This window comes from Suncus etruscus, chromosome 5, assembly GCF_024139225.1.
Source record: "Suncus etruscus isolate mSunEtr1 chromosome 5, mSunEtr1.pri.cur, whole genome shotgun sequence".
Classification (NCBI taxonomy): Eukaryota; Metazoa; Chordata; class Mammalia; order Eulipotyphla; family Soricidae; genus Suncus; species Suncus etruscus.
Window position 1 is genome coordinate 154,425,191 of NC_064852.1, and position 26,448 is coordinate 154,451,638.

At 50.2% G+C, this 26,448-nt stretch overlaps 1 protein-coding gene across 1 annotated transcript; it reads left to right on the top strand.

The window, feature by feature from the left end:
• The first annotated feature begins 3,223 nt into the window (after positions 1 to 3,223).
• On the top strand, positions 3,224 to 23,513 carry PLEKHF2 (pleckstrin homology and FYVE domain containing 2). The gene is made up of 2 exons (XM_049773924.1): positions 3,224 to 3,235; positions 21,769 to 23,513. The coding sequence occupies exon 2, from the start codon at positions 21,783 to 21,785 to the stop codon at positions 22,530 to 22,532; it is 750 nt and encodes a 249-aa protein (XP_049629881.1). The 5' UTR covers positions 3,224 to 3,235; positions 21,769 to 21,782; the 3' UTR covers positions 22,533 to 23,513.
• Positions 23,514 to 26,448: the final 2,935 nt, after the last annotated feature.

Sequence of the window (26,448 nt, forward strand, 5' to 3'; positions counted from 1 at the left end):
CCCTGGCATCCCATAGGGTTTCCCTGAACACAGCCAGGAGTGATTCCTGAATGCAGAGCCAGGAGTAAGCCCTGAGCATTGCCTGGTGTGGTCCCAAAACAAAAATATTAAAAAATTAATACATCAGGGTTGTGTTTATTAAAAAAAAATAAAGCCCCTAAAAATCAAGAATAAAACAAACAAACCTGGGGTTGGAGCGATAGCACAGTGGTAGGGCATTTGCCTTGCATGCGGCTGACCGAGGACGGACCTGGATTCAATCCCCAGCATCCCATGTGGTCCCCCAAGCCAAGAGCGATTTCTGAGCGCATAGCCAATCACCCGGTGTGGCCCAAAAACCAAAACAAACAAACAAAAACACCAAAAGAATAAAGCCTGTCTCCCTTTAACAAATAGACTGTCGGAGTCAGAGAAATAGATAGCTCCATGGGTTGAGCACAGACTCTGTACGTAGGGATAGATGCATCAGATGCCATCTGAGACAGAGATGGTAGATATGGGGCTAAGAGCTTGCACCAGCTCCACCTCAGGCCATGCATTCCTTAATGGCACTCTCGGGTTTGTGGGTGTACACGGGAGGTGCAAAGAACTGAAAGAGTGAGGAATCCCCAGCTGTTTGCCAGCTTCCTTCGAAAGCTTTGCTTTCTAAGGCTCATCAATCTTTGGTCTTTGCCAGACTCCACGTCCTTGATAAGCACGCAGAGTATGACCTTGTAGGGGTTCATTGAAACGCAAATGTCTGGAACATTCCCAGGTCCCTCTAGGCTTTCGGCACAGTGCCAGTCACTTTTCTTTCATGCCCTCTCTTATTTCCTATACTCAGCAGTCCAGAGGTCGTCCCTGTTTTCATCTCGTTTCCCAGTGGCTAGGTGAGGCACTGCGAGATCTGCCCTGTCTCTGCTGGAGTGGCACAAGGCACCACATGTATGGTGCTGAGTCAGGAGTTGAGGTCTGTGCCCTTGGTTCTGGGCAACACGGTCAGTGCTCGCAGTCATACTCTGGACTCTAATAAAATCTTTAGGTTGAGGGGCCGGGAAGGTGGCGCTAGAGGTAAGGTGTCTGCCTTGCAAGCGCTAGCATAGGATGGACCTGGGTTCGATCCCCCGGTGTCCCATATGGTCCCCCCAGGCCAGGGGCGATTTCTGAGCGCATAGCCAGGAGTAACCCCTGAGCATCAAACGGGTGTGGCCCAAAAACAAAAAAAAAACCCCAAAACTTTAGGTTTATATTGGCTACCCAAGGTTACATGAGTGGCAAGCCCTTGAAATGTGGCTTGGGTTGGTGGAAGAAGCAAAAAAAAAAAAAAAAAAAATGGGGGGCACACCCAGAGGTGCTCTGGGGTTACTTCTGGCTGAGCTCAGGAATCACTCCTGGTGATGCTCAGGGGACCCTATGGGACTCTGAGGTTTGAACCCAGATTGTGTGTAAGGCACTACTCTATCTACAATACTATTGCTCTGGGCCCTAGGAGACCAATTTTTCATTTCCTATGGTTCTGAAAAATGGTTTCCAAACTGAGCTCACACACAGGGCCAGGATATGCAAAGTGTGCAGGCAAAAAAACCAAATGAACCCCAAACCTGCATGTTTGAAATTATCATTTCAGATTTTTTGCTGTGCTAAGTTTGGGAATATATCTAATATTCCAGATATATAGAAAACTATGAGATGCGCATACTTATGTCTATCAGCATTCACTGTGTATGATAATCTATCATGAAATACATTTCTGTGCTTTTCATTTAGCACCTACAAAGGAGTGCCGCTCTTTACAAAGGAGAACTCATTCACCTTTGTAATGATGCCTTGGTTTTGTTGGTTTTGTCTTTTTTTGGGGGGGTTGTTTGTTGTTTTTGCCATACCCAGCAGCGCTCAGGGGTTCCTCCTTCTGCGCTCAGAAATTGCTCCTGGCAGGCTTGGGGGACCATATAGGATGCTGGGGATCAAACCGGGTCAGTCCTGGGTCTATGGCTTGTAAAGCGAAAGCCCTACAGCTGTGCTATCCTCTCCGGCCCAGGCCTCATAATGATGCCTTGGGGTGAATGCGCTGGTTACCCTCAGTTTACAAGGGAAGGAGCTAAGCAAGGCTGTCTTGAGGGGCTGTTCAAGATCCAGATGGCCAAGATCTGATCAGAGTCGCTTTGTGTTTATGAGTAAGGAGGTATACTCGTTGGTGAGTAACCAGATATGCTAGGAGAGTATTACTGAGGAGCTAGTGCCAGGAACGTGTGGGGCAGGAAGCCTCGGGCTTGATCTCAATCAACCAACCAGTCCGAGATTGTAGGGGGGTTCTGGAGTTCAAGTCCATCCTTGTTTCCAGCTGCATCTTGAGGACTTGACAATGAGTTGACTTGACAGTGGGGTCTTTGGTACTCCTTCTCTGTCCTTACTAGGGGGTGAAGCCAGCAGGCTCAGGTTTGTTTGCTCGGGATCTCGTCGTTTATTTCCCCAGTTGAAGATGTCAGAGGGGCCGGGGAGGTGGCACAGTGGGTAGGGCGCCTTTGGTCAAGTTCAATCCCTGGCGTCCCAGATGGTCCCCCAGCACCAGCAGGAGTGATTCCTGAGCGCAGAGCCAGGAGGAAGCCTGGAGCATCCCTGGAGGGGGCCCGAAACTAAACCCGAAACAGCAAAGGCATCCTTGGGCTGAGAGAGATCTCAGGGCGCTGGGCACAGGCCTGGCCTTACCTTCCCCTCACGCCCGGGCCGTAGCGAGCCCGGGGAGGCGCCTCCGACGCCGGGCGGGCGGGACGAGGGGCGTGGTCTGGTGCTGGCCACGCCCCTGGCGCGCGTCCCGGGCGTGGCTAGGGCGTGGCTCGGAGGTGGGGTGTGCGTGCAGTCAGGGGCCAGAGGCCGCTGGGAGCCTTGGCGGCGCCTCCAACGCCGGGAGGGCAGCTCAGGGGGCGTGGCACTATGATAGCACCGCCCCGAGCGAGGGGCTTGGGCGGGGCAGCGGGCGTGACTCGGAGGGTGGAGCAAGCGCGTGAGGGGCCTGGGCGGGGCAGGGGGCGTGACCCGGAGGGTGGAGCAAGCGCGCGAGGGGCGTGCGTGCGTGCGTGCTCGTCCTCGCCCGCGCGCGCGCGCGCAATAAGAGGCCGTGCCCTCCGAGCGCCCGGAAGTCACCTGCGAGCGGGGCGGGGCGCGCGTGCGCGTGCGCGGACGGCGGGTCGCGGTCGGGGGGCGCCGCGCGGCGCGGCGGAGCGGAGGGGCCGAGCGTGGCGGCGGCCCGGCCGGGGAGGTAGGTCGCTCGCTCGCTCGCTCGCTCGCTCGCTCGCTCGGTCGTCGGGCGGCGTCTCGTCGCCTCGTCGCCGTCGTCGTCGTCGTCGTCGTCGCGGGCGGCGGCCGACGCCATGTTGGGGGCCGCGAGGCGGGCGGGGACCCCGAAAGTTGGCGGGGGCGCGCGAGGGGCCCCCTCTCCCGGGAGACGCCCCGCTGTGCAAACTTTGGGTCTTGCTCACTTGGGGGGCTGGTTTTGGGGTCCCCCGAGAGACCAAGACGAAACCTAGCTCGCTCCTGGCATGCCCCATGGGGTTCTGCACGCCAGGCAGACGCCCCCCTCGCGGCTCCCTCTCCTCTCTCCCCGACTTTTGCAAACTCGAACACAGTCCCCGGGCCCGAGCAGCCCGTTTCTGCAGCCCAGGCGCTCCCGGGGACGAGGGGCGTCCGTCCGTCCTTCCTTCCTTCCTTCCTTCCCTCCTTCCCTCCTTCCTCCTTCCTTCCTTCCTTCCTTCCTTCCTTCCTTCCTTCCTTCCTTCCTTCCTCCCTCCTTCCTTCCTTCCTTCCTTCCTGCCTTCCTTCCTCCCTCCTTCCTTCCTTCCTTCCTTCCTTCCTTCCTTCCTTCCTTCCTCCCTCCTTCCTGTCCTTCCTTCCTTCATTCTTTCCTTTCTTCCTCCTTCCCATCCTTCCCTCCTTCCTTCCCTCCTTCCTTCCCTCCCTCCTTCCCTCCCTCCTTCCATCCCTCCCTCCCTCCCTCCTTCCTTCCTTCCTGCCTTCCTTCCTTCCTTCCTTCCTTCCCTCCCTCCTTCCCTTCCTGCCTCCTTCCTTCCCTCCTTCCTTCCCTCCCTCCTTCCCTCCCTCCTTCCCGTCCCTCCCTCCCTCCCCTCCTTTCCTCCCCCCCCTCCTTCCTTCCTTCCTTCCTTCCTTCCCTTCTTCCCTACTTCCTTCCCTCCCTCCTTCCTTCCTTCCTTCCTTCCTTCCTTCCTTCCCTCCCTCCTTCCCTTCCTTCCCTCCTTCCTTCCCTCCTTCCTTCCCTCCCTCCTTCCCTCCCTCCTTCCCTCCCTCCCTCCCTCCTTCCTTCCTTCCTTCCTTCCTTCCTTCCTTCCTTCCTTCCTTCCTTCCCTTCTTCCCTCCCTCCCTCCCTCCCTCCTTCCTTCCTTCCTTCCTTCCTTCCTTCCCTCCCTCCTTCCCTTCCTTCCCTCCTTCCTTCCCTCCTTCCTTCCCTCCCTCCTTCCCTCCCTCCTTCCCTCCCTCCCTCCCTCCCTCCTTCCTTCCTTCCTTCCTTCCTTCTTCCTTCTCTTCCTTCCTTCTTCCTTCCTTCCTTCCTTCCCTTTCCTTCCCTTCTTCCCTCCTTCCCCCTTCCTTCCCTTCCTTCCTTCCTTCCCTCCCTCCTTCCCTTCCTTCCCTCCTTCCTTCCCTCCTTCCTTCCCTCCCTCCTTCCCTCCCTCCTTCCCTCCCTCCCTCCCTCCCTCCTTCCTTCCTTCCTTCCTTCCTTCCTTCCTTCCTTCCTTCCTTCCTTTCCTTCCCTTCTTCCTCCCTCCCTCCCTCCCTCCTTCCTTCCTTCCTTCCTTCCTTCCTTCCTTCCCTCCCTCCTTCCCTTCCTTCCCTCCTTCCTTCCCTCCTTCCTTCCCTCCCTCCTTCCCTCCCTCCTTCCCTCCCTCCCTCCCTCCCTCCTTCCTTCCTTCCTTCCTTCCTTCCTTCCTTCCTTCCTTCCTTCCTTCCTTCCTTCCTTCCTTCCCTTCTTCCCTCCTTCCCTCCTTCCCTCCTTCCTTCCTTCCTTCCTTCCTCCTTTGATTCTTTTCCCCCGATCCCCCCCCCAAGCCCGCAGGCCCCGGGGCTCGTCCGTGCGTGCGCCCCTGGACGTGGGGGAGACAAGTCTCTTGAAGTTTGCAGGCTGGGAACCCCCGACAGACGAGCACGACCGACCCCTTGGGGCTCACCGAGGCTGCAAGAAGTTTTCCCGCTTGCTCTGCACCCCGCTCCCCACGCACGATCAGTGGCCGGTTGGGCTTGTTTTGGGGGACACGTCTGGCTCTGTACTCTGGGGTCACCCCTGGTTGTGCTCAGGGGCTCTGTGGGGTGCCAGGGATCGAACCCGGGTTTGCTGCACGCAGGGCAGGCGCACTTCCTTTCTTCTTCCCCCTGTGCTCTCGCTCCAGCTCTGACTTGGCTCTTTTTTTCTATTTTTTATTTTAATTTTATTGATGGATTGGTTTTCGGGCCACATCCAGCGGTACTGACTCTGCGCTCAGAAATCGCCCCTGGCAGGCAGGCTCGGGGTCCTTATGGGAGGCCAGGAATTGAGCTGGGTCCCTCCCAGGTCGGCCAAATGCAAGGTAAATGCTATCTCTCTGGCCCCCTTACTTTGTTCTTTTATTTATATTTATTTATTTTGGCTTTTTTTTCTCCGGGCCACATGTGGTGACGCGGGGGGGGGGGGGTCCCTCCTGGCTATACCCTCAGAAATTGCTCCTGGCTCACGGAGTTACCATGTGTAAGGCTGGAGGATCGAACCACGGTCCGTCCTAGGTTAGCCCGTGCAAGGCAAACACCCTATCGCTTGCACCACCACTCCTACTTGTTCTTTTTTGGGGGCCACACCCGGCGGTGCTCAGAAGTTACTCCTGGCTATCTGCTCAGAAATAGCTCCTGGCAGGCACGGGAGACCCTATGGGATGGGATCCGAACCAACGATCTTGGGTCCTGGATCAGCTGCTTGCAAGGCAAACACCGCTGTGCTATCTCTCCGGCCCCCCCTACTTGTTCTTTTAAGAGTAAAACTGAATCACAAGTAAAAGAACATGAATTGGAGAAATTTCCCTTCTTCATCTATAGGTAATGAAAATAATCATAATGATAAAACTTCTGGTCAGGTCCTCTCTCTCTTTCTGGTATTTTTTTTATAAGCCTTTGGTTTTACTATTATATTCGCCAAGTTAAGTGCTGCTGTGCAGGTTCGTTTTTCTGGATGAATGGGTCATTGGTTCCTGCAAAGTTCACTCACTTGTGTCCCAAGCCCTTGCTTTTCTCTTGGGCAGCACTTGCCCCATTGGTTTCCTTTCCATCTCTGCTCACTTTGCTTGTAAGCCAGCTTTTTGCAGTATTACTGCCTAGGGAGTTCACTGTCTTTTGTTTAATTGTTCGGGAGCCACACCAGGCAGTGCTAAGGGCTTACTCCTGGCCCTGCAATCTGGGATCACTCCTGATGGTGCTGGGAGGACCAGGTGGGGTGTGGGACGTGGCCCCCTCATGGGGGCCATGTGGGCATCACTCTTACTCTGATCAGCTCACTTAAAGTGAGCTAGGTACCGTCTTGTTGGGGCATGCATGCTGTGCCTGCGGCTAACCTGGGCATCCCTCTCCCAGCGTCTCTCTGGGCTCTGTTTTCAGAACCTAGTCCTGGAGGGAATTGACTGTAGACTTGGTCTCCCTTCCTATTGCGTCCCCAGGGTGTCGCTGGTGGTGGGAAATGGAGTTTTTGCCATTTTTGCCAATGGAGAGGTGCCTGTGAGTGCTGCCCTGGAGTGCACAGAGCTAGCAAACAGCCCAGCCTCGTTCCTGCCAGTGGTGCTCCGTCAGTGAGGGAGTTTGGGGAAGGTCTGGAGCCTTCCCATCAGTGAGAGAGTGGCCATGCGTGGGCCGGGGAGGAGCACAGACCCTTAGGGCCACCAGGTTCAGCCCAGCCTGGGCTGCATGTTCAAATCTACAGAGGCCTTTCTGAAGCCCAGAACTGATGCCTAGTTGCTGGTTTGGGACTGGAGCCATAGTAGGGAGTTCTGGCTGGCTGAGAGAGGGTCTGTTTGGAAACACTCGATTTTTTTGTTGTGTTTGGTATTGGGCCACACCTGATGATGCTCAGGGGTTCCTCTTGGCTCTGCACTCAGGAATCACTCTTGCTGATGCCTGGGGACCATATGGGATATGTCAGGGATGGAACCTGGAGTGAGCCGCATGCAAGGCAGTTTGCCGTGCCTCCCCACTGTCCTCTTGCTCTGGCCCAGCAGCACTTATGATCTCAGTGTGTAGTCAGGGTTGAGCTGTGCCGGCTTGCTGTGCCCTCTCGTCTCCTCATTCTTTTCATCTTGGGGGTAATTAAAGCAGACAGTGCACGCCATGTTGTCTTCAGAGGGGATTTGGCAGCCTCTCTGTCCTTTCCTCCCAGCTCCAGGCCCTGCTTCCGCTTCCATCTGCAGCTTGGAGCTGCGTTTCCTGCCCTGTGGACCTGACAGACCAGCTTCTTGGCCTCAGTGTCACCGCCTGCCCCTCTCAGAAGCTGGGGCTCCTCCCTCCTTCCCAGGCCTGTGGTCCCTGGCTGCTGGTAGTTCTGTAATCCCCAGGACTGTGAGTCCTCAGTGGAACTTTGGCTGCCTCTGTCCCTGCTGCCCCTGAAGAACTGTCCCAGGTTCCTTGCGAAGCCACGTGTCCGGGCGGCCACCTTTGGATCCTTCCTGACCAGTTTGCTCTAGTGCCCAGCGCTCCTTTACTCCGTGTGGTCTGCTCTTTCTACCTTCCCAGAAGAGGAAATATCTTTAAATTAAAAAAAGGATTTTTTTTTAAATCCTTAAGTCTTTATCCTTGTTTCAGTAAGCAATAGTTGGAGGATGTTTTTGTTTTATTTTTTTGGGGGGTTGTTATTAAATTTATTTAAAGAAAATGAATCACATTGTTGACATAACTGATCATAATACATTTTATTTCAAGATGACCAAAAGCAAAGTTATTAAAAAATAGAAAAAGAAAACGAGATATCTTATATATGAAAGCATGCATTATATATGAAAACATGGAGGTAACCTGTTTGCCTTTCATGCAGAAGGATGGTGGTTCAAATCCCAGCATCCCATACGATCCCTTGTGCCTGCCAGGGCCGATTTCTGAGCATGGAGCCAGGAGTGACCCCTGAGCGCTGCCGGGTGCAACCCAAAAACCAAAAAAAAATACTATTGAATCATCAATGAACTCATTAAAGCACTAATAGAAGGTTTAGTAAGCTCTTTTTTTTTTTTTTTTGGTTAAGGATAAGGGTTAAAGAAATACAGTAAAAGCAGTGTGAGAGTGACAAAATATGTGGGAAATGGAAAGGAAAAGCCTTGGCCTAAGGGGGTATTTTTGTTTAGTGTATCTATTATACCTTGAACTCGTGCCTGCTTATTACACCCAAATTTCTCTACCTACCCTTTGCATTTTTTTTTTTGTTGTTGTTGTTGTTGTTTTGTTTTTCTGGCCACACCCTGTGACACTCCGGTTACTCCTGGCTCTGCGCACCAGGCTTGGGGACTGTATGGGATGTTAGGCGATTGAACCTCGGTTCATCCTAGGCTAGCACATGCAAGGCAGACACCTTATTGCTTGCACCACTGCTTCGGCCCCCTTCTTTGCATTTTGATATCAGAAGCTTATTTTTTCTTTTTGCCTGTGAAAGAATGTGCTTATAATAAAACAATTTGGCACTATTAAATAGTTGTGCTCTGAGCCAGCACTAAGTTTTTGGTGTGCATTTTTTTGGCACACCTGGCTGTCATTAGGAATTATTCCTGGCAGTGCTCAGGGGATCATATGGGATGACAGAAATTGAACCCGGGTCAGCTGCATGCGAAGCAAATGCCCTACCTGCTGTGCATCTTTCTGGACTTTCAGAAGTACACGACCAAGGATGTGGCCTAACAATTAAGAATGGGCCTTATGTGCTGGAGACCAGGTTTTGACCCTTGAAAGCATATACAAAAAAGCATGTATCACAAGTGTCTGTAGAGATCTTAAGATTTGCTGTTTAGCCTCAAAGCATTTCATTGCTAAATGGTCTTGGGAAAATTGTTTTGGTGTGCATTTTTTTTTGTTTTGTTTTTTTTTTGGGGTCACACCCGGCGGTGCTCAGGGGTTACTCCTGGCTGTCTGCTCAGAAATAGTTCCTGGCAGGCACAGGGGACCATATGGGACACCAGGATTCGAACCAACTACCTTTGGTCCTGGATCTGCTGCTTGTAAGGCAAACGCCGCTGTGCTATCTCTCTGGGCCCTTGGTGTGCATTCTTAAGACCTGTCTCACTCACGACTCAGGGGTACTATTGTCTTTTTGATTTTTTATTTTTTTTTTTAAATATGGAATGCTTCATAAGGGGGCACACCTGTCGTGCTCAGAGCTTACTCTTGGCTCTGCACTCAGGGATCAAACCCCTGTCAGCAGCATGCAAGCAGGCATCCTACCTGCTGTATTATCACTCTGGCCCCATCATTGTCATATTTATTTAGTTATTGCTGAAAACCATGTTTCTCTCTTTTTGCTTTTGGGCCACATCAGGTGACGCTCAGGGGTTACTCCTGGCTATGCACTCAGAAATCGCTCCTGGCTTGGGGGTCCATATGGGACAACAGGTATTGAACCCAGGTTCGTCCTGGGTCAGCCATGTGCAAGGCAAATGTCCTACTGCTTTGCTATTGCTCTGGCCCGTTTTGTCTCTTTTTGCAGCGTGGGCACACTGGGCTTGTTGGGACTCTGTGCAGTGTCAGATACTGAACCAGGGTTGGCCTCAGGCAAGACAAAATATTTATCCCTGTTGTTTTTTGCCACCCCTGAAAGCTATATTTTATGATATACCAGTCAATTTTCATTTTTTCTTTGGAAGTTGACATTTGTAGCTTACTAGTCCTTTTTTTAATACTATCTTTATCTAAGCAACTTGATTACAGACATGATTGTAGTTGGGTTTCAGTCCTATAAAGAGCACACCCTTCACCAGTGCAACAGTCCCATCACCAATGCCCCCAACCTCCCTCTCCTGCCCCCGCCTGTATTCAAGACAGGCATTCTACTTCTCTCACTCATTGATATTGTCACCATAGATGTCAGTGTAGTTATGTCTCTAACTGTACTCAGCACTCTTTGTTTTTGTTTTGTTTTGTTTTGATTTTGGGCCACACCTGGTGACATTTGGGGGTTACTCCTGTCTATGCACTCAGAAATTGCTCCTGGCTTGGGGACCACATGGGACGCCAGGGGATTGAACCATGGTTCGTCCTTAGTTAGCACGTGCAAGGCAAATACCCTACTGCTTGCGCCAACTCTCTGTGGCAAGCTTCATATCATGAGTCTGTCCTTCCAATCCACACCTCTGTTGTCTCTGGACATTATTACAATAATGTCTTTAATTTTTCTTAAAACGCATAGATGAATGAGACTATTCTGTCTCTGTCATTCTGTCTCTCTCTCTCTCTCTCTCCCTCTGATTTATTTCACTCAGCATAATAGATTCCGTGTCCATTCATGTGTAGGAAAATTTCATGACTTCATCTCTCCTGATGGCTGCATAATATTCCACAGTTTCTTTAGCCACTCATCTGTTGAAGAGCATCTGGGTTGTTTCCACAGTCTGGCTATTTTAAATAGCGCTGCAATCAATATAGGTGTGAGGAAGGGATTTTTGTATTGTAGTAATTGTCGTTTTAGGATATTGATTTTTTGGGGGCCAGAGCAGTGGCGCAAGCAATAAGGCGTCTACCTTGCCCGTGCTAGTCTAGAACAGACCGCAGTTCGGTCCCCTGGCATCTATATGTTCCCCCAAGACAAGAGCGATTTCTGAGCGCATAGCCAGGAGTAACCCCTGAGCATCACCGGGTGTGGCCCAAAAACAAACCAACAAATACGAAATATTTAACTTTTTTTCCTTGCTACTTCTAGGCACCTTTACAGATATTAAAGTGTCAACTCTTTAGTTGTTCATTGTAATGATTTTTAGTGTCTTCCCTGCTCGCCAGTGTTAGATCTGAAATCCTTCATACGGTGGAATGTTTCTTTTATGCTAGTATGTCCTTTCTCATTTTTGACTAGGATTTGGCTAGGAACTAAGGTTCCTATTAGAGTTAATGTCAAGGCCAGACTTTTGTTGTTGCTTTTGGGCCACACCTAGCAGTGCACCTACCTCCCAATAATTTAGGTCTCAGAATAAATTCCAGTGGTTGAAAATTCTAGGCTCTGAGGCTGGCTTGTGCCACTATTGAAGTTTCTTGGTCTAATGCATCCCCGTTAGACTCCTACAGTACTGTGGGTGTGTCTGAGTGCTGGGGGCCACGGGGTGTGGCTGGGGGGCCTCTTGATGAGACCTGCTCAGGCTTGACTTCTCTCTGCTCTTGCCCTCCCGCTCGTTGGAAACTGGTATTTCCCCTGTCTGGTCCTCTGCCTCGTACTGGTGTTTTTGTTGGGGTGACACCAAGAGGTTCCATGGTCTTTTTGACAACCTGATGTCTTCTCTCTCCCAAACCACAGGAGCATCTGCCTCTGGTTCTTTGTCTCCCTTCCTAATGTTTTTCTGGCCCTGGCCTCTCTCCCTTCCCTGCAGACCTTGTACATACACACAGGACCTGCAGTATTCTCCTCACTCTTGTATGGCGTCTGTTTTTGAGGAGGCTGTCCCAAGGGTGCTGTGGAGGCTTTCAGCAACCTCTACTCATCAGGCCAAGTACACCTGGAGTAGCGTTAGCTTTGCGACTGAACTCTTACGAGTGCAAGAGGTGCTTGTTCGCTTGCTCACTCGTTCGTTCGCTCGACCTCTCTGTCCTTGACTCGGTTCTGGCTTCGACTGGGTTTCCCCTCCTGCCCCCCCCCCCTTCTCTCTCCATCTCTCCCCCAAAGTTGGACCTGCCACCTTTGCGCTAAGGCCTAGTCTAAATTTCCCCTCGTGTAAGAGTTTCTGGACATTCTCCTCTGACCAAAGTCATCCCCAAACTGAATATCTTGTTCAGAGGCTTGGACTCTGCAGAGTTCCTAGAATGAAAAAAGTTGATCTGGGTTCTCCTGTTCCTTTAGATGTGGGATTCATTGCTCTATTCATAGTAAACTGCCAGAGTGCCTGATCCTTTCTTTGTTTTCTTTTCTTTTTTTTTTGTTTTTGTTTTTGTTTTTGTTTTTGGGCCACACCCGGTAACGCTCAGGGGTTACTCCTGGCTATGCGCTCAGAAGTTGCTCCTGGCTTGGGGGACCATATGGGACACCGGGGGATCGAACCGCGGTCCGTCCAAGGCTAGCGCAGGCAAGGCAGGCACCTTACCTTTAGCGCCACCGCCCGGGCCCCTTGTTTTCTTTTCTTTCTTTCTTTCTTTTTTTTTTTTTAAGTAAAACCAGGTTTTATTCAGAGGTAATGAAGAAGGGATGGGGGGGAGGAGAGCGAGTGAGCGAGCCCATGGCTCTCCAAAGGTGGACAGAGCCCTAGTACACCTCTCTGAATGAAAGCAGGAAAGTCACCTATCAAGAGAGGAGATGCAGACGCTTGTGCATGCTGGTACCACGTGCCTGCCTTATTTCCTTTTTTGGTCAGTCATTCCCATCACCCTCTAGAAACATACCATGCTGTAAAATACATGGGCTACATGCAATTGCATGTATGAACTTGGGACTAGACCATGTTTCTGCTTCTTCACAAAGATGCTTTTAAACATCTCTTGTGCTTTGTTTGTGGACCATATCCAATGGTGCTCAGAGGCTCTTCTCACCTTATGCTTGGGAGGCTGCCCTCAGGGAGATGCTGGCCCCGGGACTCAACTCTACACTCTTTCCCTCTGTCTTTCGTTTTTGGGTCACACCCGGCAGTGCTCAGGCTGGCTCTATCTACACTCAGAAATCACTCCTAGCAGGCTCAGGGGACCATATGTGATGCCAGGATTCGAATCACTGTCCTTCTGCATGCAAGGCAGACTCCCTTACTTCCATGCTATCTCTCCAGCCCCTCTTTCCCTGTCTTTCAAAAAATGGTCTACAGCAAGTAACTGGTCAGTAAACATTTGCTACTTCAGACTATTGAGACTTGCTTTCATTTTATAGGGTCCGTGTTGATCTTTTGGGGATGGGTACTGTGTCTCCCAAACAGTGGATTCTCTGCTGACCAGGCATGCGGCTGGTGATGTGACGCGAGGCTCTGAGACACTGCTCTGATGTCGGCAAAGAGGCAGAGATGGGGGCCCCTTGACGGGCAGAGGTGCTGGAGGCTGAGTGGTGCGGGCACGGAGTTGTTGCGGCACTTGCTAGGCCTGTGCTCTGACCCCAGGGAGAAACTGGCACAGCTTTGCAGGGCCTGCCAGTCCTGCTACCCTCTACTTCCTGTGTCAGCCCGCCCCTGAGCTCTGGGGTCTCCTGCTCCAGTCCGCTCCCTCCTTGGGTGAACTTCCAGTCTCCACATCGAGCTCTGGAAACTCCAGATCCACACAGGCCCCTCCTTCCCGAAGCTGCGGAAGGAACTTTCAGGAACTTTCTATAGAATGGCTCCTCTGGACCCCTGCTCCCAGATGACCCATGTCTTGTCCCCTTTTAAAAGCAGACCACATTGGAACTACTTGTGGGGCTTAGTGCTTTTCACCTTTTGAAATTTCATGGGTTACTCTTTCGGGGGGACACATCCAACGGTGCTCAGGGGTTACTCCTGGCTCTTCACTCAGAAATCCCTTAAGCCCCCTCATATGTCATTCTTTGCTGGTTTCAGGTGTTCTGGTTCTGCCCTTGCCACGCCCTGCTTCGATGTGCTTGCTTTGTCCCAGTTGAGGTGCCAACCTTCGAGGCAGTGCGACTGGGCGGCATTCTGGGCCCTGTCACCATTTTCCGTCCCAGCTTCTCTTGCCCAGGTGGCCTTGCATGTTGGGAGCACAGTTACAGCCCCAGTTTTCTCGGGGACTCTGAGTTGGCAGGTCTGACTGACCTGTAGCAGTGTTTCAGCCTCACCAGCTTTATTTTTCCAACACTATACAGACATTTCCCTACAGCTTTTAGCACTTCTCTCATGCAAATCAGTTCTGAAATTAGGTAGTTTTGACCTAAATTTGGTGGAGGGGAGTATTCACATACAGGTTTTGATTTGCTAACTAAATAGCTTGCCTTTTTTAAAAATAATTTCTTTATTTTGAGCAGAGAGATAGCACAGTGGTAAGGCATTTATTTGCCTTGCATACAGCTGATCCAGGACAGAAGGTGGTTTGAAACCCGGCGTCCTATATGGTTAAAAAAAAAAACAACCAGAAATTTTTTTCTTTATTTAAGCACCATGGTCACAAACATGTTGAGCGTGCCTTTTTTTCGCGCGCGCACGCGCGCGCGCGCGCGCGCGCGCGCGCGTGTGTGTGTGTGTGTGTGTGTATGTGTGTGTGTGTGTGAGTGAATACATCTTTTTTTGTTTGTTTGTTTTTGGGTAACACCCGGCAGTGCTGAGGGGTTACTCCTGGTTCTGTGCTCAGAAATCACACCTGGCCATTGTGCTATCTCTCTGGCCCCTAAGTACATCATTTTTGTCTGTTATACGATTGGGATTTTTTTAAAATAGGCTCTGTCATTCTCAATCCTTGGAATTCATGACCAGATGCTCGAACTGGGCTGGGAAGTGTGCTGTGAGTTTCAAAGCCATGGGTCTAGGGAAGCAGTTGCTGTGTGAAGTGTGGCTGCTGTGTTCTGTGGGAATTAGCATTTTCTCAAAGGTGATCTCTTTGATCTTGGTCAAGTTCATGTGGAGAAGCTCCCTATCCCTTGAACCATACTTTTAAAATGTTTTCAGTATTTATTGCTAAAGAAAAACTGTAAACTAGCAACAATAACTTTAAAACTTTAAAGTTCAGGGCCCGGAGAGATAGCACAGCGGCGTTTGCCTTGCAAGCAGCCGATCCAGGACCAAAGGTGGTTGGTTTGAGTCCCGGTGTCCCATATGGTCCCCCGTGCCTACCAGGAGCTATTTCTGAGCAGACAGCCAGGAGTGACCCCTGAGCACCGCCAGGTGTGACTCAAAAACAAACAAACAAAAAAAACTTTAAAGTTCAGAAAACTGTAGCTTAACAGGTAATCAAGCTAGATCACAAAGGTTCAAATCCTTCAGAACTGGATTCCTCCTCCTCATCTGTATGTCTTGAATCATTTTTTTAACTCTGCTCAGTGTCCTTTGTGAGTTTGGGGAGGAGTAGAGCTGCAGGAAAGGATCCTTTCAGTGTCAGAGTCGGGAGCAGAAAATCTGTTGGAAGGCAGCAGCTATATCTTCACAAAACCTTCTAGAATGTGAGCTGCCATCTGTGTCAGTGCTGTTGAAAGGGGAGGGGGATTTTCAGGTGTATCACCTGGCCCCAGGCTCTTGCACTGGCTGCTTGTTGGAGGGCCGGAGAGCTCAAAAAAACGAGAGTTTTTTGCTTGTTTGGTTTTTGTTTTCTCTGCCCTAATTGGTAGTGCTGAAGGGCTCCTCCCGCTCTGGACTTGGTGCTTCCAGACTTGCACTTAGTGGGGGTGGGGGGTTGCCCATGGGCTGGGGGTTCTGCTCTCCAGGCCTTTGTGCCATCTCCCACTTGGGTCACTGAGAATAGACAGCTGGGGGGAGTGTGGGTTTGGGGAATTACCTAGCACCCTCCCCCCCCCCCCCTTGAGGGAACAGAGAGAAGGTAGAGGAGGAGGAAGAGAAACTTGAGATTGATTGGGACAGGCCAGGGCTTGGCTGTGAGGACTTTTAATATCAGCACAAGGATTTGGGATTTATTTCTGTTGGCCAGGTACAACTGATTATTATAATTTTTTAAATCAAGAGCCACTTGGTCATAGTTGTAATTAAAGAATACTAGTTGGGCCTTATAGAATAAGGCTTAAATGCAAAAGACTAGAGTGAAGGGAGGAGGCTTGTTTAAAACCTGAGATCCCATCCGAGCTGGAGTAATAGATGGCTCAGCAGGCAGGGAGAGCCTTTCTCTTGCACATGTCTGACCTGGATTCAGTCCCCGGCATCCTCTTTGGTTCCCCAAGCCTTCCAGGACGGATTTCTGAGTGTAGAACCAGGAGTAACCTCTGAGCTCCCCTGGGTATGGCAATCAAATGAACAAACAAATCCCTGAGATCCTTGGGAGTCATTGTCCTGGCCAAGTGGTTGAACTCCTGCCGAGCATCTAGCAGGGGTCCTCAAACTTTTTAAACAGGGGGCCAGTTCACTGTCCTTCAGACTGTTGGAGGGCCAGATTATAGTAAAAACAAAAATTATGAACAAATTTCTATGCACACTGCATATATCTTATTTAGAAGTGAAGAGGGGGCCGGGCGGTGGCGCTAGAGGTAAGGTGCCTGCCTTGCCTGCGCTAGCCTTGGATGGACTGTGGTTCCATCCCCCAGTTTCCCATATGGTCCCCCAAGCCAGGAATGACTTCTGAGCGCATAGCCAGGAGTAACCCCTGAGCGTCACCAGGTGTGGCCCAAAAACCAAAAAAAAAAAAAAAAGTGAAGAAACAGAATGGGAATAAATAAAATAGTTTGAAGGTCTTAGGTCCCAGCAGGCATACCAGGCATTAAATGGCCCTAAGTGGCCTCATCAGGTCTAGCAGCACAAGGAGTGGCCCCAGGATTGTGGCCCCTGACTGAAGGGTGTTCCTTCCTTCCTTTGATCCTAAGCGAATACCTTCTTGGATTTTTCACTGCGGTGGTTCTGGTGGATTTTTAAAATCTCAGCTGGTTGTTGTGAGTTGTTTGCATGGACCCCAGTGAATTTGTTTGCCAGATCCTCCGTTTTTGGAACTGCCCACGCTGAACCTCACATCTGTCCGAGTGGGGTTCCCCTTTCAGTTTTTGAAGAGTCATTACGCTTGAGACTCACCATGGTAGGTTCAGTTAAAACCAAGATTTGATCGTAGCTTTCCCTGAGTACTTAATAAGGCCCACATGAATGAAGTAAGCGCTTGCATCTGAAGGCAACGGAATATGCTGGAAAGAAGTCGTGTTTCCACTGAAAGGTGCTGTGAAACCAGGGGAGATTGCTTCACCGCATCCAGGACTAACACCATCTTTCGTAATTAGAAAGTAACGCTCACTTAATGAAATTGAGATTTAATTTATTTACTTAATATTTTTTGAGAGCTACACCTGTCGGTGCTTGAGGTCTGCTTCTGTTTTAGTACTTGGGGTCCTCCTGGAGGTGCTTAGGACACTGTGATGTGGGAGGGATAGAACCTGGGCTTGTGCGTGCAAAGCCTGGAGATTCTTTTATTTTATTTTATTATTTTATTTTTTTGTTTTTGTTTTTTGGATCACACCCGGCGGTGCTCAGGGGTCACTCCTGGCTGTCTGCTCAGAAATAGCTCCTGGCAGGCACGGGGGACCATATGGGACACCGGGATTCGAACCAACCACCTTAGGTCCTGGATCGGCTGCTTGCAAGGCAAACGCCGCTGTGCTATCTCTCTGGGCCCTGGAGATTCTATTAATACGTACATTATTTAAAGACCATGTACAAATAATTGCTCATAATGCATTTATTTCTATGTAAGAGGGAGTGAAATTATTTTTTTTTAAAAGTACAGCAACTATAAGAAAATTCATGAAAATTATTGCAGCCAAAATGAGGTCATTAAGTCATTGTCAGAATGTTTACTAAACTCTTGGTGCAAGTTCATTCGGTTACTTCTTTGTTTCTGAATATTAGGTGGCTTCCAACACACGTTGCGTCTAAATTGGTGTGTTCCTACAGGGATGACAGGATTAAACAGTTTGGATTTGTTGTATGGCCGTGTCTGCAGCTGTGCAGTAGCCTGGGATTGTTCTTGTGTAAAATGTGGATGTCCTGGCCCATGTGCTGATGCTGAGCTCAGTAGTGGCTTTTTCTCGGTGCTTTTTGGCCAAGGCTGTAGAATCACTTGCGTGAACTTCAGGCCTGCTTGCTCTCAGGTCAACGGTGCGGCACTTGTCTTGCTGCCCAGGCCCTGGGTTGTCCGTGGCACTCTTCCTGTCCCCACACCCCAGTGTCCTGTGGCTTTTATCCACAGCACTCCACATTTTGAAGTTTCAGTTCTCATTTTAACTTCACATGGTGTTTTAATTTTTTGTTTTGTTTTGTTTTTGGGTCACACCCGGCAGCACTCAGGGGTTCCTCCTGGCTCTACGCTCAGAAATCGGTCCTGGCAGGCTCTGGGCACCATATGGGATGCTGGGATTGGAACGACTGTCCTACATGCAAGGCAAATGCCTTACCTGCATTGTATCTCTCCAGCCCCGACATGGGGTTTAGATTAAAATATAAAAGGTAGTTGTTTTTACTTGTTTAGGAAACCTGTTTCCTTGATCTCAACTAACTTCTTTGCCACAGTGAAAATACTTCCTCTTGTTTTGAGGACAAGTAAACTGCGCTAAAACTCCAAATTAAATGTGTTCAGTATTCAGGGCTGTATTTGACTGTTTGTAAAGTGAGCCCTGCTCCACTCCGGGGTGCTGTAGGCCTGGCAGTCTTGGGGAGGGTGGGCGGACTTGCTGATGTTGTGCCTTGCCTCTCCCCTCTTTCCTGTCTCTCCTTGCCTCTTCAGCAGGAGCTCCCGATTCAGAAATCTGGATTGATAGGAAGACCAAAGCTTGGTGGAGAAAGACTCCTTGGGCAAGCCAAGTCTTGCAGTAAACCAGAACTAGGGCTCATCTGTCAGCAGAGGCAGAAAGGCCGAGAGATCGGTGACTTTATTTCTACTACTTTCTCCCTTCTTTTCTGTTTTGTTTTGTTTTTGGGTCACACCCGGCAGCACACAGGGGTCACTCCTGGCTCCACGCTCAGAAATTGCTCCTGGCAGGCACGGGGGACCATATGGGATGCCCGGATTTGAACCACCGTCCTTCTGCATGAAAGGCAAACGCCTTACCTCCAGGCTTTCTTGCTATCTCTCCGGCCCCAATTTTCTCCCGTCTTTTAGGAGAGTTGTGAAGTAATTATGTATGAAATCTTGACCCGGCATCTGTGCTGAGATTTGAGTCCAGGGGCTTGACTGCAAGCTCAAGGTTGTGGGTCTGGCTTGCTTAGTTCTTTCACCAGGGTGTGTGATGCTCATGAACAGCAGGTGTCAGGGGGTCTGAAAGGTGAGAGATTGTTTATATCTGAGGCTCATCTGTGGAGGGGAGGGGCGAGAAAAGTTTTTCATGACCCTTTATTTTAGCATCACAGCCCTATTATTTTTTCTGTTTGTTTTAAGATTCTATTCCAACCAGTTAAATAGTTCGTTATAATATTTGGTAACTTAATATTTTCAAAAGATCTTTGAAATAAAAAGGAACTCACCCTAAAATAAATAATTAAAACTCATACCAGCTTGAGACCCTATGTGGGGTCACTGGCCACGAAGAGATGTCGCCTGATACGGGATCTTAATGGTCTTCCATGGAAAGAGGGTGTAAAGGCCCAGAAGGCTGAGGCATGATGTAACAGAATTGCGCCACATTCAGCTCTATCATCACATTGCCCAACACAGTGCGTCTTTTTTCAAGATCTGAAAGCTGATTAAAGAGACTTAAAAATCATTTTTATTTTTATATTTTTCAATCTGTTTTACTTTCTAAACAATAAACTCTTGTTTATTTATTCATGTGTATGTGTTTGGGCCACACTCAGTGGCACTCAGGGGTTACTTCTGGCTCTGCACTCAGAAATCACTCCTGGCAGGTACAGGGGATCATATGGGATGCTGGGGATCGAATCCAGGTCAGCTGCTTGCAAGGCAAACACCCTATCTGCTGTGCTCTCTCTCTGGCTCCTTTAATTTTTATTTTAAAATTTATTTATTTTTAATTAAAATATTTATTTAGATATGAACACAATTTTGGAGGGGGTCACACCCACCAGCGCTCAGGGGTTACTCCTGGCTCTGTGCTCAGAAATTGCTCCTGGCAGGCTCGGGACCATAGGGGATGCTGGGATTCGAACCACTGTCCTTCTGCGTGGAAGGCAAAATGCCTTACCTCCATGCTATTTCTCCGGCCCCATCAATAACTTTAAGTGAGTCACTGAGATGGTTCTGAAGTTGTGATTGGGTTCAGTCATACAATGTCTAAAACCCACCCCTTTTCCAACGCACAGTCCCACTGCAGATGTCCCCACTTTTTTCCCTGCCATTTCCCCCTGTCTGTCTCTCTTGTTTCAAACATTGTTACTGAAGGTTGATCATGCGGGTCACTTTCCTTTCAGCACCTAGTTCATGAAGAGATATTTCAGTCATTTTGTTTGCTTTCAATCTCTGTTTAACACGTTTGTAAGTTAGGTTTTTCCTCCTCTTTTTTTCTTTTGGTTTGGATTTTGAACACTGAGTGGTGCTTGGGGCTTACTCTTTTTTTTTTCTATTGTTTTTTGGATTTTGGGCTACACCCAGCAGCGTTCAGGGGTTACTCTGTGCTCAGAAATCGCCTCTGGCAGGTAGGCTCAGGGCCCATAGGGGATGCTGGGATTCGAACCACCAACATCCTTCTACATGCAAGGCAAAAATGCCCTACCTCCATGCTATCTCTCTGGCCCCATGGGGAATTGTTTTGAACAGAGATCCAGGCTGTGTTCCGGGCTTGAACTCTACTACCCTGCTGGGGACATGCTAGACTGATGGTGCTGACCTGTCCTTCGGGCCTCTGGACAGGGAAGGCAGCTTGCCTGCCTGCTGGCCAGTTAGTGCATCTGGGGACTGCTCAGCTGGGCACTGAGCCAGTCCTGTGGCTGAGTGGCCAGGGCTGCCTGGGGATCCTGGGTAATGGGGCTACCTGGATAACTCGGGATCCTGGGTAACGTGGCCACTGGTGATGTGGGCTCCTTGGTAATGCAGGTACCCGGGAAGTGCAGGCACCTGGGTAATGAGGGCTCCTGAATAATGTAACACAGGTAACACAGGCACCCAGGAAAACTCAGGTAACACAGGCTGACACAGCTGGGTAAGGCGGGCACGAGGCCCTCATCCTTGCAGGGCAGTGCAGAGAACGGGTCCCAACTGCATGTTTCCTCTTCCTTCTTCGGTTCTTGCTTCCCTCTGTACTAGACACTTCCGGGGCCTGTCTGTCCCAGTCCGGCTAGTTCCAGAGGCTACGGGACAGGCAGGCTGCGGAAGACCCAGATGAGAAGAGAGGTGGCGGCCCTCACCCCCTGGGAGGGAATCAGACCCTAGTGCTGAGAGGCTGAGCTGCTGCCCAGTCTGGAGGCGCAGCGTTCAGGCCCAGACCCTCCTGGAATGGACTTAGGGTCTGAAGTGGGTGTGGAGTGCTGCGGGCAGTGGCGGCTGGCTTCTGGAAAGATGATTTTTCTTGTTAGTTTCTGTCATCTTTGGCTCCTTGATCAGAATCCCTCTGAGGCTTCGTGTTGAGGAACTGGCTGTGCTGTTTTGCAGAGATAATTGGTTTTCATTGCCCAATTCCTTTATGGCAGTAAACAGCTTGTACTTTTGGGCCACACCCAATGGTTCTCAAGGACTCCTCCTGGCTCTGCACTCAGGAATCACTGTTGGCAGGGAAACCCTGTGAGATACCAGAGATCGAACCTGGGTCTGCTGTGTGCAAGGCAAATGACCTCCCTGCTGTGCTATTGCTCTTGCCCCTAAACGCTGCCATGCAGAGATGCCTCCTGAGCTAGAGCTGTCGTCTGTGGGATGGTTGTGTTCTGATATCTCTAAGTGCCAGGAGAAGCTATTCCTTTAGGTAGTATGGGGTTCTCGGAGGGCAGCCTTGGGGAGTATTTTGTCCTTGGATCCAACAAATCGTTCTCGAGATTAAATTCCGAGTTTGTGATTTAATATGGACTTAGGTTTCTGTATACTCAGCGGGTTTTCTGTTCTTGTTTTTTAAAGGCTATTCGCAAAAGATGGTGGATCGATTGGCAAACAGTGAAGCCAACACCAGACGGATAAATATCGTGGAGAACTGTTTCGGCACCGCCGGTCAGCCCCTGACCATTCCCGGCCGGGTTCTCATCGGCGAGGGCGTGCTGACCAAGCTGTGCAGGAAGAAGCCCAAGGCCCGGCAGTTCTTCTTATTCAACGACATCCTGGTGTACGGGAACATCGTCATCCAGAAGAAGAAGTACAACAAGCAGCACATCATCCCCCTGGAGAATGTGACCATCGACTCGGTCAAGGACGAAGGCGACCTGCGGAATGGCTGGCTCATCAAGACGCCCACCAAGTCCTTCGCTGTCTACGCTGCCACGGCCACCGAGAAGTCGGAGTGGATGAACCACATTAACAAATGCGTCACCGACCTGCTGTCCAAGAGCGGCAAGACGCCCAGCAGCGAGCATGCTGCTGTCTGGGTCCCCGACTCGGAGGCGGCCGTGTGCATGCGCTGCCAGAAGGCCAAGTTCACGGCTGTCAACCGGCGTCACCACTGCCGCAAGTGTGGCTTCGTGGTGTGCGGGCCCTGCTCGGAGAAGCGCTTCCTGCTGCCTAGCCAGTCCTCCAAACCCGTGCGCATCTGCGACTTCTGTCACGACCTGCTGTCCGCAGGTGATGCAGGCTTGGGCCAGCCCGCCGGCTCGGACAGTCACTGCCCACCGCTGCGGGGGCCGCTGAACGATGCCTCGGACGATGATGATGATGATGACAGCAGCGACTGAGGGGGCCCTTGGCCGCCTCGAGCCTATGGGCAGCCTTTCACCTACGTGCCTCTACATTCTCGAGGGAGAATCGCTTTGTCTTCTCCAGTGTTCCCCCCCCCCCTTTCTCTGGGGACAAACCGGTGCCACGGTGTGGGCTGAATGTCTGGTTTCTCCTTGCGTCATCATTCCGGAGGAATTTGTGTGTGTAGGGGGAGACTGGGGTAAGACGAGGTATTCGACAGATCATGACCCCATGGTGTCGCTTATGAGCTGTCCTGGGAAATGGGAATGCCCCGAGCTAAGAAGGATGGGAAGGGAAGAAGGCTGTGTTGAGTTTATTATGTGATGAGCTTTTTAGATTTTTCTTGCCATCTCAGCTAGTGATGCAGACACCAGTAACAGATACAGGCTTTGGAATTACTTTCTCTGCCAAGTGGTGCCTTACCCTCATAGCACTGTTCCTTGGAATGAGAAGCCCTATTTTCCTTTCTCACTCTTTACTTTGTGGTGCTCTTGGGGGTGATAAAGCAAATGTTTTTTTGAATGAGTGGTACTTAGAAAATCCAGCTGCAAAAAACAAACATACCCGAAATCTAGAAGTTCTTTATTCTCTAAGAATATTTTTCCATACTATAGTTGTGATTCTATTTTTATGTTTTATAGGTACCAGATTGTAACTGTCATCATTTTCAATGAATACTAGGGTGTCTTTCTTATCAAATGTCTTATGGCATTCATTTCTACCTTTTGTAAGACTTATTTTTAGGAATAAATTCATCTTTAAAATGATATCTAGAATTAAATAAATCTTGCCCTTCCAACTAAACAGCCTCTTAGATCTTACAACAGAGCACAGATTTGATTGGAATGAGATTTGCAAGAAATGGGGTCCTGATGGCCGGGTCCAGACCAGCTCGGTTGAAATCGATTCCTCGCTGTGGAGTATTGTCTCTTTCTATGCGAAACAATGTTGAATTTACAAATAAAGTATTATATATTTTATAGTTTTGTAATGTCCCAAACAATATTTCTATTTTTGTAAAGAATGTTTGTTGAATCTATTTCTGAACTCATTTGGCAATTTATATAAAAATAGACTAGCCATGGTGCTTTCTAAATCATGAACTTTTCTGTGGGGGTGGGAGATGGGGCACACCCACTGGTGCTCAGGGCTCAATCCTCACTATGTACTTAGCAATTACTCCTGGCAAGGCAAATTCCCTGCCCACTATACTAGCTCTCTGGCTAGTTCCTAAATGGTGAGTTTTTTTTTTTTTTTTTGGGGGGGGGGGCACACCCTGTGATGTTCAGGGGTTACTCCTGGCTCTGCACTCAGAAATCGCTCCTGGCTTGGAGGACCATATGGGACGCCAGGGATTGAACCTCAGGCTGTCCTCAGTCAGATGCGTGCAAGGCTAACTCCTTACCGCTGCGCCACTGCTCCAGTCTCTAAAACTTGAGCTTTTGAGTCAGTCTGGATTGCTTTAGAGAATAACTTTTTTCTTTCTTTGCTGTGAAGGTGGCCATTTGGTTGAAAGTCCCTTATTGTAAACAAACAAAAAGCTTGCTGCATTTTGCACCCAGCTCCACTCGTACACTGCAGAGAACTGTAGTGTCAATCTTTTAAGTTCTAAATTCTTCCAGTTTTCAGTTTGAATGCATTGCTCATGGCATGAGAAGTTCAGTGATTCTTTGGCAAAAGCATCGATTTCGCTGTTGGTTGTGAAAGTGCCTGAAGGCTGGTGCTCTCCTGGTAGGAAATGGTCAAGAAGGGCACACATGGGGGATGGTGGGATGGTGGAGAGATAGCACAGTGGTAGGGCGTTTGCCTTTCATGCAGAAGGACGGTGGTTTGAATCCCGGCATCCCATATGGTCCCCCGTGCCTGCCAGGAGCGATTTCTGAACAGAGAGCCAGGAGTAACTCCTGAGCGCTGTCAGGTATGACCCAAAAACAAAAAGAGGGCACACACAATACAGTAGGCAGCATGGTTCTTTTATCACCAATGTAAGTCGGATTTGAACTTGGGAAGGCTGTAGGCATTTGGTGGTCTCACCAGGCCTGGACCAAAGGGACGTGGACTGAGTTTTCTGTGTAGCCCCCTGGGGGCTCCTTTCACAATAAAACTTCCTTGACAACTTCTGCTCTGCATGGTTGATGTGGCACCCCCCACTCCTGTCCCCTGGCCACCTGCTTGCACACTTCGTCTCATTTCCGAGCCCCAAAGACCTCTGCCTGGCGGTGCACTGGGCAGGAGGGCAGGACAGCTCCCAGAAACCCTCCTCTGTGGAGTTTGCATGCCAGAGAAGCCAGGCAGGCTCGATTTGATAAACTTGGGATATGTGGGAGCCACAGGACACTTCGCTGTCTCACAGAATGTGAACCAACTGCTTTGCTTAGCTTGAGAGAAGCGGGGCCCCCACAGGCCAAGGGGCGTTGCATTCCCCTCACCTCTCACCGCCAGCATGCGTACCTTTGGGCCAAGGGCATGAAATAGCCTCAGTGACCAGAAGTCATTTGTTTTATCACCCTTGTTCAGAAATGCTTAGAGGTTCCTGATGGCTTGAAGTGAGAACGTAATTTTGCTTTTGTTTTTTTGGAGGGGGGTGCTACACCCAGCAGTTTATGGGCAAAATTTATGCAGTGCCAGACCTCAAACCTGAGCCCTCCCACCTGAAAGCACAGTCTTAGCCTATTGAGGACTCTGCAGCCCTCTTCTTTGCCTGTGGTCTGTGTCCCAGCTTGGGAAACCAACCCCCGTTTCTTAAGTTCCTCCCGTGCTTTCTCTTGAACACCAGTCTGAGAAAGAATCCTGGTTCTGGGCACAGGATGGACAGTGCCTGGAAACAACCTCTGGAGTTGGGGTTGGGAGCTGTTTGCTACTGAACTAGTCATTAGAATTCACTGGTGGGACCAAGAGATAAGGGGCCAGGCTGTGCATACTCTAGGCATGAGGCCAGTCCCCAACACTGCAAGGCTCCAGCACACCCTGGTAGGACCATCACATCTGTAGTGCCTGCCCCAAGCACCGCTGGGGAGAGAAGATACTCTCCTCCCCCCACAAAAAGGCTCCTAGCATGTTTCCAGTCGTGGCAAATAGCCCTTTCACCTTGAACCTTTCTTGGGGACTAGGTCTGGGGGCTCAGACTCCAAACATTCTTCTGTGTGCCCAACGGTAGTTGACCTGGCTGATCCCTGGCATCCCATAAGGTCCCAGGAGCCTGCCAGGAATAATTTCGGAATGCAGAGCCAGGAGTCCAGAGCTAAACACCAAAAAGAGGGTCTATATTCTATACCTTTTGGGGTTTGTTTTGGGGCCACACCCTGTGGTGCTAGGGTCTCACTCCTAGGCTTGGGGGCTCAGGAGTTGTTCCTGGTGGAGTTCAGGAGATCCCATGGGATGCTGAGAATCAAACCTGGATTGGGTGTACAAAAGGGCAAGTGCCCTTCGTGCTGCAAGTTTAGGTCCCTTTCTCTACTCAAGCGCTCCTAGATCCCCCAGTGGCTCCAGTTGCTACTTGTGAGCTTGGTAGTCACATTTGATAGATACGTGGTCTGGGGGACACTGGAGAAGGAGCCCTTCTCCCCCACTAACCTTGCTCTCTGGTCTTGGCTTATTGTGGCAAGTGCCTGCCCTGCTCTGGCTCTAACCCCCACCCCCTTGCTACTCTGCATTCTCCCCTTGCGGGTGTCCGGCCGTCCCACCCCTGACCTAAGTCCAACAGGCCACGTTGGGGAACAGCCAAACATCCATCCGCCCAGGGGTACTCCTGGGAGCTGGAAGCTCCAAGCTGAAGAGGAGGGGCTGTTTGGGAACAGCTGGGGAGACAAAGAAATAAGCTACTCAGGGCCCGAGGATAGCACAGTAGGGAGGGCTTTTGCCTTGCACTCCGCTTACCCACCTTCAGCCCTTGCCACCCCAAATGGTTCTCCT